A 12289-nucleotide genomic window follows, 5' to 3' on the forward strand; every position below is an offset into this window, starting at 1 on the left:
CTTGAGTTCTTGGACAAATCAATATTCAAGCAAGGGTAAGTCCCTAACTGCCTAAACCGAGTTTTCCAAGAAATCGTTGTGGATTTTCGGAACTAGTGGAAGTAGCCATGCCGTATTTGGACTGCATGAGCTATGTCTAAATATGGTTATGATTTATATGCCTATATAAGGATATGGTGATTTATACCTATATAAGAACATGAATCGGGAAAATTACACTAGGGTCCTAAAATGCTACACAACAGAGACTCCTTCCAAGACACACAATAGTGAATACTAAACAAGCATTAGGTTTCGCCTATGTGATTAATAATTAGTTTTTTTGTTGTAAGCTGTAACTTGCTCAGTTTCACAAAGTCTGTTAAAGTGTTATGACTTATGTTAAAAGGGCAATATATTGTTATGTTATTAGTGGTATTATAAAATGGGGAGATGGTAAATAGTGGGGGACAAAGATTAAAAAAACACATGTACCTAAAATGTAGGCTGAAAGTGGTGCAGCTAAGGGAGAATAGGTAAAGGATGGATGAAAAACCATACAAGTACAGCGTAGACACTATTTTTACAAATTCAAAAAAACAAAATAACGATAGCTAAAGGAAACAGTGCTGTTTGGTTATTGTCTACGGTAAGGATAAACAAATACAAATTAACTTTAAATTTTTCAATAGAGCATTTGAGCAGTTGTGCAATATAAGTAAAAGAAACACACAAAGTGAGATTATTGTTTTATTGAGATAGGAACTTTTGTTAATTACATATTTCTTACAAAGTCTTTTTTATTATTTTGCAGTACACATTTGTTTTTTATTATTGTGAAAAAACTTAAGCATGAACATAAACTCTGAAACAATAATGAGCTTTCTCATTGGCATTGTGTTACTTATGGTTTCACAATTTTCTTTTTTTAAACAGTACACTGTGACATTTTCAATGATTGTGCCATATACTTCGAACTTTGCATGATGTAATAACTACTGTATTTGTTATAAGTCCCAGTGCCATTGCACCCACTTCACTATTAAAACAATTACCCTAGTGCATGTTAGATAACTGCACTTTATCTGTTTTAGGAATGAGCAGTTGCAATAATCTATATTATATAACAACCAAAATACAAGAGGCTGTTTGAACTACTTTGGACAAATCAAACCCTTAACTACGCATTAAAAGTATGTAAATAAATATGAATGCATTTTGCATCCACGGAAAGATGAAAGTCAACATTCTCACTATGAGGAAATAACTCCTGCTTCAGTTCACAGAATATTGCTAAATTACCACCTTGCTTCTTGCTCACAAAAACAATCTTTGACGCAATCGGACAACAATGCTCTTAAAACTATACAGCCTCTCTTCCCGGCCAGTAGAAGGAACAGCTGTATTCACAAAACTTGAGGAATACTTTTAGAACAGGCACTAAACCGTGTTTACAATCCAAGTAATGTTATACAGAAACTGTTCCAATGGATAAAAGAGGTTAGAAATCCCTTCGGAGCACCACGGAGCGTGCTCATGTAAAGCACTGCAATCACTTCATTCGGATTCACGATATATGATTTTCCAACAGCAAACGCATATACCAGAAAAAAAGTTGATTTTATTAGCGACAAACATATGACATAAAAAAATGCTATTTTATTAACAAAACAATCTTATAAAGAATGTGAAAATTTGAGTTAAACAAGCACATTTTAAATGCATGCAGCCAGTAAATGCTGTGCAGCCTTAATGTAAGAAAAAAAGTTCCACAACTTTAATGCTGATGCCACTGCACCTGCTGCACCATTCAAATCCTAACCCTACTGTCTGCAACATAATTGCACTAGTGACTGTCTATTTGTAAAATATAGCAATAGTCAGTGTTTAGTGGGGTGTCTAGAGCTTTTGGTCACGGTGCTGCTGCACTATTGAAATCATGGCCCTAGTGCCTGCTAGATAACAGCACTTATGACTGCCTGTTTAGTAGAAACACATAACAATATTTGGTGTTTAGAGGAGTAATGACACCTTTTGGCCCCGGTGCCACTGCACCTGCTACACGATTTAAATCCTGATCCTTTTGCCTGCAAGGTAACTACACTTGTGACTGTTTAGTAGTAAAATATAGCAATATATTAGGTGTTTAGTGGTGTGCCTAGAGCTTTTGGTCCCAGTGTCACTGTGCCTGCTGCAACACTGTAATCAAACCTATTGCCTGCACAGTAACTGCACTTGTGACTGCCTGTTCAGTAGTAAAATACAGCAATATTTGGTGTTTAGAGGAGTTTGAAAAATGTTGGCCCCGGTGCCACTGCATCTGCTACACCACTCAAATCATGACCTTAGAGCCTACTAGATAACCTTATTTGTGACTGCCTTTTTAGTAGTAAAATATAACAATCATTACCTTATTGCCTGCTAGATAACTGCAATTTTGACTGTCTGTTTAGTAATAAAATTTAGCAATAATCTGTGTTTATTCAAGCCCCTAGAGATTTTGACCACGGTGCCACTGCATCTGCTGCACTATTCAAATAATGGCCACTTAAAGTGCAAGATAATTGCAATTTTGGCTGCAAGTTTGTAGTTAAATTTTGCAATATTAGGTGTTTAGAGGAGTTCTGACAATATTTGGGCCCGGTGCCACTGCACCTGCTGCACCACTTAAATCATGACCCTTTGGTCTGCAAGGTAACTGCACTTGTGACTGTCTGTTTTGTAGTAAAATATATACATATTTTGTATTTAGCAGAGTTTGACAACTTTTGGCCCTGGTGCCACTGCACCTTCTGCACCATTTAAATCATGACCCTAGAGCCTGCAAGCTAACTGCACTTGTGACTCCCTGTTTAGTTGTAAACTATAGTAAATAATAGGGGCAGATTTACAAGCCCCTTGCGCCGATTTTACGCCGACGTTGCGTCAATTTTGTGACGCAGCGGCGGCACAAAAGATACGCCATGGTGCGGGGTATTTACAACGTGACGCATCTCCCAGATGCGTCACGTTGTAAAGCCCTGCGCCAGAAGAGACGTACCATCGGAGGGGGAGGCGTTCCGGTGCAGGAATGCCTCTCAAAAGTGGCTGAGTGAAATCTACAAGATTTCACTCAGTCACTTTTGGGCCCATGCTGCGTCAAAACCCTGCGCCTGCCTGAAGCAGGCGTAAGAATTGATGCAGCATTGTGCAAATAGGGCCCCCCTGATCATTGCTGGAGCTACGTGGCGCTTGCGACGCAACTCCAGCAATGTGCCGCTTTTACGGCACAGATGCGTGTCGCATCTGTGCCGTTTTTGCCCCATGGTGCGCCGCATTGTAAATGCGGCGCATCAAGAGTAGCGGAGCTGCGGCGCACAATTACTGGCGCATCCCTGCCGATATGCAGGGATGCGCCAGTAATTGTAAATCTGCCCCTCAGTGTTTAGTAGGGTGCCTAGAGCTTTTGGTCCCAGTGCCACTGCACCTGCTGCACGCTTTGAAATCAGGACCCTAGTGCCTGCCCTTATGACTGCCTGTTTAGTAGTAAACGATTATCGATGTTTAGTGGGATCCCCAGAGCTTTTAACCGCGTTGCCACGAAACCTGGTGCACCATTCAAATCATGCCCCTTTTAACTGTAAGGCAATTGGAATTGTGACTACCTGTTTAGTGGTAAAATATTGCAATATTTGGTGGTTAGAGGAGATATGACAACTTCTGGCACTGGTGCAACTGCACCTGCTGCACCATTTCAATCACAAACCTATTGCATGCAAGGTAACTGCATTTGTGATTGCCTGTTTATTAGTGAAATATTAGGTGTTTATTGTTGTGCCTAGAGCTTTTGGTCCTGGTGTCACTACACTCGCTGCACAATTGTAATCATGACCCTCGTGCCTGCTAGATAACGGCACTTGTGACTGTCTGTTTATTAGAAAGATTTAGTAATAATCTGGGTTTAGTGGGGTCCCTCTGGCTTTTGGCCCCTGCACCACTGCACCATTTAAATCAAGCCCCCTTTAACTGAAAGGTCACTTCAATTCTGACTGCCTATTTAACAATAAAATATATCAGTATTAAGTGCTTACACTGAAAGATAACAAAATGTAAACAGTAAACGGTTTGCATCATAAGACCCCCCTGTTGTGTCGTCAGGGCAGTGACAGCTAGGGGCCATTGCTAGTGGGCCTACACTCAGGGGGCACCTAGGTTTGTAGCTAAGGCCTTCACTTGGCCAAACCATCAATAATGCAAGGACACTCTGGATGGTCTTAATGGCTCTGCGCGCCGTCGCCAAGTGCCGACGTGCGTGCGGGGCCCTTCTTTATTAAAGTAGGTCACGTGTGACTCACGCTGCACGCCCGTTACGTCACAGGCATGCAAAGGCTGGAACACAACATTCCTCCTAAAATATAAAACAAACAAACAAGCACTTATTGAAAACCATCAATGTAGTCTCGAAACAAACTGCATTGTTCTGTGAGGTGGTGCGGCATTGTTCAGGTTCATGATCGGCACTGTAAGAGAAGTCACTTTCAACACATATATAAACACACTGGAGCAGTCTTACATGATGTAGTCTCGAAGGCGGCAGGACGGTGCTGGATTGCTCCTCAGCTTGTAGGTGGAAGGCCCACGGGTTTTAGGGACCTCACCCCCGCCCGGGGAAGCTGGGCTGTGGCTGATAGAATCACCTGCCAGACCCTCTGGTGCCACACTGGAGTTCTCTGCATCATCTGGGCCTTCGCTAGCCTCGGCGGAAGAAGTGTTTTTGAGAGAGTCATTGCAAGGCTCCGGGATATTCTCAGTCACTGGACTCGCAGCCACTCGGGGCGCCGGACATTCGGAACTTGTGATCGTCTCCGCCTCCGGATGAAATGGCTTGAAGTGGGACACATTCCGGGTCACCATTTCGCGACCTCTGGTGGCGATGATGCGAGTGCCCTTTACGCTGATGACTTTCCACGGTCTCTTTTCATATGTCAGTCTAAACTTCCCACTGGTTACTCTGTTCTTCAACAGTACCAGGTCACCTTGTTCGATTCCAGCGGGGACGGCTCTCCTCCTCCGGCTAGCTTGGGCATATGACTTTTGTCGCTTCGCTTCAATCCTGCTTTCATTGACCCTAGCAGGTGTCCACTGGGGATGATGGGGAATGGAGTCCGCCACTACCCGTCCCATTAGGACATGTGCTGGAGCTACCCCCGTGGTGGTGTGGGGCGTTTGTCGGTAGCTTCTCAGGAACGTGAATATCGCCATCTCCAGCGATTGGCCCTTGTCATGTGCTATTCGGATAACCTTGTTGAGGGTCCTCATGAAGCGCTCAACTTCGCCATTTGCTTGTGGCCAGCGAGGGGTGATGCGGCGGTGCCGGGTTCCTAGGGCGTGCAGGTAGCTGGCTAGTTCCTGACCCTGAAAGGGAGGGCCATTGTCCGTTCTGAGCTCTCGCATTACACCATGAGCCGCTATGATCTTCTCCAGTTTGGGTATTACTTCAGTGGCACTGGTGGTAGTAATTATTTCTACCTCAGGATATTTGGAGTGATCATCTATTACAACCATGGTGTGTCGTCCATCGGGAAGACTTCCGAAGTCCAGGCTGACACATTCCCAAGGTTGTTGGGGTCGAGGCTCGACTATGACTGGTGCTTCCCGCGGGGCGTCTCCCGCGACTTGGCAGGCCGCACAGGATCTTACAGTAGGTTCCACTAGGTCATCCATGAGCGGAAACCATACTTTGGTTCGCAGCCTTGCTTTAGTTTTCACCATTCCTTGGTGACCGACATGGGCCAGTTGCACCACTTGATCAGTCAAGGCAGAGGGTATCACCAGCCGGTGACCTCTTAGCAGGCATCCTGAGTTATCTTCGTTCAGTTCTCCTCTCACATGGTATAGGCTTTCCATGATGCGTTGGGCGTTTGGTGTCAGTATTTTCCATTCCTCTTTGGCCCGACGCCAGTTTCCACTTTGAAGGGCTCTCCTCGCTCGTTGCAGGCAGTCATCCTTCAGAGTAGCCCCTGCAATGTTGCTGACAGACAGTGGCCTCGGGCATGACCGTGCAATGACACACCTGACGTAGGCTTACGTATCCTCGGCCTCCTCCATTTCCGCCGGGGTGGCTGCTCTTGGGTGTCGTGAGAGGTAATCCGCCGGATTTCGTGACCCTGGTTGGTATTCTATCTGACAGTTGTAGTCCTGAAGCTGTAGCATCCACTTCTCTATGCGAGGTGGAGGTTTTGTTGATGTTCCCGAGAAGAGGGCGACCAGTGGTTTGTGATCTGTGACTACTGTGAATGGTTTCCCATACAGGTATAGATGGAAGTGCCTGCATCCCCAGTGTATAGCTATGGCTTCCTTTTCAATCTGGGAGTACCGTTGTTCCGTGTCCGTGAGTGACCGGCTAGCAAATGCAACAGGAATCCAGTCCATCTCATCTCGCTGTTTTTGCATGAGTACCGCTCCTAATCCGGCGGGACCAGAGTCCACCGCCACCAGGGTCTGCTTCTGGGGATCAAAGAATGCTAGAGTGGTGTTGTCTGAGAGAGCTGCTTTAATGTCCTTGAAAGCCTTTTCTTGCTCTGAGTCCATGCCCCATGTCCAGGGCATGGACTCTTTCGTGAGTTCTCTCAGTGTGAGTGTTAGATTAGCAATATCCCGGATGAATCGCCCACAGTAGTTGACCATTCCCAGGAAACTGCGGACCTCGGTGACTGAGGTGGGGGGAGCAGCTTCTTTGACGTCCTTCACCTTCTCTGGGTCAGGGTTGACTCCGTCAGCTGAGAACGTGTATCCAAAAAATCCTAGTTTCTGCCTCCGGAATTCGCATTTTTCCCTATGTAAGGTGAGGCCAGCTTCCCTCAACTTTCGGAACACCTGTGCCAGTCGCTGGTTGTGTTCAGGAATAGTACGGGCATGTACCATGATGTCATCACTGACGTTGATCACACCTGGTATGTCGGCAATTAGTTCTTGGATCACATTTTGGAATACTTCCGCTGCGCTGGACACGCCAAAGCTAAGTCGGGTGTACCTCCGGAGTCCCACATGCGTCGAGAATGTAGTTATATTCCGTGACTCTTCATCAAGTACCAATTGGTGGTACCCGGATCGGAGGTCCAACTTCGAGAACCAGCACTCCCCCGCCATTTCTCCTATGAGGTCATCGATGGTGGGCGTGATGTGGCGCTCTCTCTTGATGGCAACGTTGGGAAGACGCATGTCTACACATATCCGGACAGCTCCCGGTTGTTTCGGCTTTCGGGTGACCACTATGGGCGATACCCATGGGGTGGGGCCCGTCACTTTTCTATGATGCCCGCTGCCTCTAACTTCTTGAGTTCTTCTTCTACCAGAGGTCGGAGGTGGAACGCGATGCGGCGATGCCAGAGTGCCACTGGTTGGACAGTCGGATCAATATGTATGTGTATTTGTCGACCTGTGAATTTTCCGATTCCCTTGAAGATATCCGAGAACGCGGCTATGAGCTGTTGTACCGACTCTTGGTGAACTCCAAATGCAAACGTAACCACTCCAAGATCTTCTGCAGCTCGGCATCCGAGTAGCATACCTTGTCCGTCCTCTGATACAAATATGTTCGTGGTGACGGTCCTGTCACCATGATTGATCGCCGTTCTGAATTTCCCTCTGATTCTTAGCGGAGTGTCCTGACCATATGCGAATACGGTGATGGGGGATGGACTCAGTGTTGGGGGACAAGCCATTGTCCGGTACAAGGCTGCACTCATGAGGTTGATGGTCGCTCCGGTGTCGACCACCGCCATGACCTCTTGGTCTGCTACTCTGATGCAGCACTGAGGTAGCTTTCTGGCTCGTCGAGTGGCCGTGCCGATCATGTGCACTTTGTGCACCGTCCTTTCCTCCTCCTCATCATCATCCGTGTCACTCTGGCTGGGGTCCCGTTCTGGTATGGCGTTCACCACTTTCCGTGGCCTGCGGAACTTCTTTGACCGACATACTTTTTCAAAGTGATTGAATCGACCACACCCTGAACACCTCTTCCCTCGAGCTGGGCACTCCAATGCCTGGTGTGGTGGGCCTCCGCAGTATCCACACGACTTCCCAGCTGCGCCTGCCGCATTTCCAGGGGGCTTCTTGTTCCATTTTGCTGGGGATTTTGCTTGGATTTTGTTGACCGGCTCAGCTTTCACCGGCGCTTGGAGGGCCCTCCATGTGAGCGGCTCGGGCTTTGGACAGTTCTTTTGTGCGGCCCAAGGTCAGGAAGTCGGCTAAGGGTTTTCCAGATTCCTCCAGGATTTGTTCCCTGAGCTTGGCCGAGGCACAGCCCTGAATTATTTGACCCGTATTTCTTCAGTGGTGTCCACAAACCCGCATGACATTGCCAATCGCTTCAACCTGGCGGGATATGTGTCTAGTGACTCCTCCGGCAGTTGTCTGGCTTGCCTGAAAATAAACCTCTCATAGTCCTGATTGGCCATTGGCTTAAAGTATGCGTTCAATGCATTGATGAGTGAACTATGAGTCTTTGGCGTGGCTTCAACCAATGTTTTGGCGATGTTGTGGACGTCTTTGCCCCCTAGGTGGAGTACCATGGCCCTCTTCTGCTCATTTTGAACCTTAGTGGCCTCGAAGAATATGAGTAGGTGACCCACCCAGTCTTTCCATTTGGGGGCTAGCGAGGATGGCGAGCCTTCCACCACAAACGGCTCAATGGGGGGTATTGTGGCCATGATTCTTGTGTGGTATCACTGTGTCCGGGGCGCCACTTGATGAGTTGTATACTGTGCAGGGTGTGGCCTTTGACGAGATGATGAAGGGCGCGGCAACTAGCGCTTGTCAGGCGCTGGTGACTGAGTGCACCAGGTATGTGTGCTTCCCAAACCGCGCCCTTATGTCTGCGCGTTTCTCTTCTTGTCTCCCACCGAGACGCGACAGTCCTACTGTGCCTCAGGGTGCAGTCGGCCGGGTTGTCCCTCCCGTGCCGGCACGCCCGCGAGATGCGGGAGGAATTGCAGGCCTTGCCCGACCCGCGCGGAAGCAAGGGGTTTGGCCAGGCCCGTGTGCACCGCGGCACTGCTTCACCCGGGCAGCGCCATTCGCGCACCCGCGACCTGCTCGGGTGCGGCGCTGCACGGGACTTGGGGGTGGGCGCAGGGACTGAGTGGCACCAATCAGGCGATGCGACACCCGCTGCCAGCGGGGTCAGGTGGGCGGTGCCACGTGCGGGAGCGGGGCGCAATGTCGGGCAGGGGCTCACCTGTGGCCCGGGCGGGAGCCTATAACTTCACTCCTCCCCACACAGCATGTGCGGGAATCGGGGCACGAGCACTGCAAGCGGGATTTGGTAGCTTGCAGCCGCCCCAGACCAGAATGCCCACGAGGCGCGCACAGCGAGGGCACGACCACCCTCGTCGCCAGTAGTTGTGTCGTCAGGGCAGTGACAGCTAGGGGCCAATGCTAGTGGGCCTACACTCAGGGGGCACCTAGGTTTGTAGCTAAGGCCTTCACTTGGCCAGACCATTAATAATGCAAGGACACTCTGGATGGTCTTAATGGCTCTGCGCGCCGTCGCCAAGTGCCGACGTGCGTGCGCCATCGCCAAGTGCCGACGTGCGTGCGGGGCCCTTCTTTATTAAAGTAGGTCACGTGTGACTCACGCTGCACGCCCGTTACATCACAGACGTGCAAAGACTGGAACACAACACCCCCCACCCCCCCCCCCCCCAAAAAGTTGGAACCTCCAACCCAGATGGGAATGATTAGTTAGGCCACGGGAAACTGATAAGAGAGACACAGAAGGGAGAACAGGCTACAACTAATAGAAACGGAGGAAAGAAAACTGGCATGCATACAAACCAATAAAAAGTGAACGCAGGATGCAAGTCCCTTTTAAGATATATTAAAAACAATAGATTTCACAAGCACAGCGCAAGAGGTGAATTATAAAAAGTCTGGTAGCGACAGGGAGAGCAGACAGAATTTGTTATATCACTTTGTTGAATAAATATTATAAATTCTGCTTTGAATTCAAAAGCCGACTTCCACATTTGTGCCTCTGTAGACCTTTTGTGTGCATGAAAGTGGTATTGCGTTTTTTAAGAGTCAATGCAACAATCTTTCACTAGTATTTAGTAGTGGTGGTCTTTTAGTTCTAATACACCATTAGTGGTTTTTAAAGAATTGTTACCATGACACTGGGAACACACGGAGAGTGAAGAGCATAAGCTTCCCATTGTTACCTATTTGTGCTGACGGGACGATTGATTACAACTGAAAAAGTATTTTGTGTCATACACACTGCAATTTGCAAAAACACAGGGTTTGTGACCGTAAAATGACACCTGACTGGGAAACCCTTTTGTGACCAGGAAAAATCTTTTCTGAGTCGTGAAAGGCATTTTGCAAACTCGTTCTGAATTGCGATAAAGAGGCATGCGAAAGGGGCATCTCCTATTTTTGGTGAAGTGCAATAACATATAATAGTGGTTTACAACTGCAATTTCAGTAGCAAAACACAGAAATGCTCCTGTATCCTCAAAAGAAATATGATGTGCATAGGGGAGGATTGTCCTCATTAGACAGCATTAGAAAAGGGAAACTTTTTTTTTACAGCAGCAAATGTTTTTGTTTAAACTGTTAGCACTGATTGCATTAAAAAAAATCCCTTGTAGGTCGCCATACATGTAATTTTAGCCAATCCCAGGGGATGGCAAAGCAACCTACCCAATTAAAAATAATGTATGAATCATTAATATTCATTGAGTAGGTCGCAATGTCTTGTGACTGGAGATTTTACAACACAAACAGTTTTTCTAACTAGGCCTGGGGAAAATTTTTATTACATTGGAGTCATTTTTATTACATTGGAGTATTTGCCATACTAATGGCAACTTTGTGTAACAAAATCTACAGGAATTACGATGATTACGCCACATCCGTGAATGCAAGAATCTATTCCGGTAATTTTTTGAATGCAAGTAGCATTTTAGGTACATTTTTTACCTGAGTAGACCGTTCAGGTACTTTTTTAGCACCAAACTACAAGGCTTGTTTTAAGTGCGATCAACCCAAAATCAACTCAAAATTGAATTTTCGAAGTGAATTTTTTTCCAAACAGACCTTACTGTTAATTTGTCAGTGATAGATGCATCTTGGTACAATTGTATATTACGCAAAAATTCTTTTTACGATTTATGCCCACCCCTATTTGTAAACTGTCTCTCTGTACATCTGGTCATTTGACACCAAGTCCTTAGGGGTCAAATCCTGTTTGGAGACACAGAGAACAACTCTACCAGACTATCACAGCTGGGAGGAAAATTCTGGGCAGGTTATCCAAAATTCTTGATGAAACTGAAGCTGAATATGTTTATTTCAGATATGTTCCATGTTTTGTGCTTTCACTTATCAGAGTAAGGATTTTTCTTAAAAAATAAATACCAGCAAGCTTCGGGGGGGCTCTGCGCATTCATTCGGATGAGAAAAGACAAAGCTAGACACCATCAAAGTTTCAGTGTAGATCAGTTTTCTATGAAGGAATTTCTGTTAAACCCCTGAGAAAGTCTTTCAGCAAAGAATTAAGGCAGGTGCTGTTAGGGCCCCACTGGTTACAGGAGAATTCATAATGGCTGACTATGTATGGCTACTGCTTCTTGGTCCTCTGGATGAACTGTAGGTCAATCGGCCTGTCCGCCACCATGACAATGCGAGAGATGGCTTTCACGTCCACCCCTTTGGGGTCAGGTCTCACCTCGAACATCTGTATTATCTGCAGGATGAAACAGACACAACAGTGTTCAGCTGGAAGTGAACACTAGGGATTGCTCCAAATTTATGGCCTTTAGTTTCACATTGACAATAAAAAGACATACCTGGAGGCCTCTCTATCCTCCCAGAGCCAGCTTAACACTAGAGTTAATAAGTTCATAGGAACATTCTCTCACCTTTGTCTTTCCAGAAAATTGTGAATTGTACTTCAAATGCCCACTACTGGAGGAGATTTGAAAGATGGATGGATGTTTGAGACCCTGAGACAATAGCACACTAGGAGGTTTGAAGAAACCCTGACAAGTTGTTGCCTCTCATAGGCTGGTAAATTTGGAAATGCTTAGAGTCAGTCAGACTCTGCCAATTTGTAAATGGGTCAATCCGCGTTTGGTTCTATGTTCACAATGTATGCACCATGTGTATGTGTGGGCATCTGGTCGGTGTACCTACAGCTGTTAATGTTTCACAGTGGAGCTGAGAGGGTTGAGACAAAGAGATCTACAATTCTGGAAGCAAGTGCATCAATCAGGAGACATTTGAGGGTATCATTTGGGGAAAGGTGGAAATGAAGATATGGTTCCTG

The 12289-nt window shown here is 46.6% G+C and overlaps 1 protein-coding gene across 1 annotated transcript in view; it reads right to left on the reverse strand.

The window, feature by feature from the left end:
• Window positions 1-716: 716 nt before the first annotated feature.
• Window positions 717-12289, reverse strand: part of LOC147668315 (sterol 26-hydroxylase, mitochondrial-like) — a 102742-nt gene continuing 91169 nt past the window's right edge. The window contains exons 8-10 of the mRNA XM_086948607.1: window positions 4559-11707; window positions 1307-4516; window positions 717-1133 (exon numbers count right to left, since the gene is read on the reverse strand). Of these exons, the coding sequence (XP_086804733.1) occupies window positions 11582-11707 (126 nt within the window). The 3' untranslated portion in view covers window positions 717-1133; window positions 1307-4516; window positions 4559-11581. The remainder of the gene's footprint in view (window positions 1134-1306; window positions 4517-4558; window positions 11708-12289) is intronic.

Source organism: Lissotriton vulgaris, unplaced genomic scaffold (genome assembly GCF_964263255.1).
Source record: "Lissotriton vulgaris unplaced genomic scaffold, aLisVul1.2 SCAFFOLD_3440, whole genome shotgun sequence".
Taxonomy (NCBI): Eukaryota; Metazoa; Chordata; class Amphibia; order Caudata; family Salamandridae; genus Lissotriton; species Lissotriton vulgaris.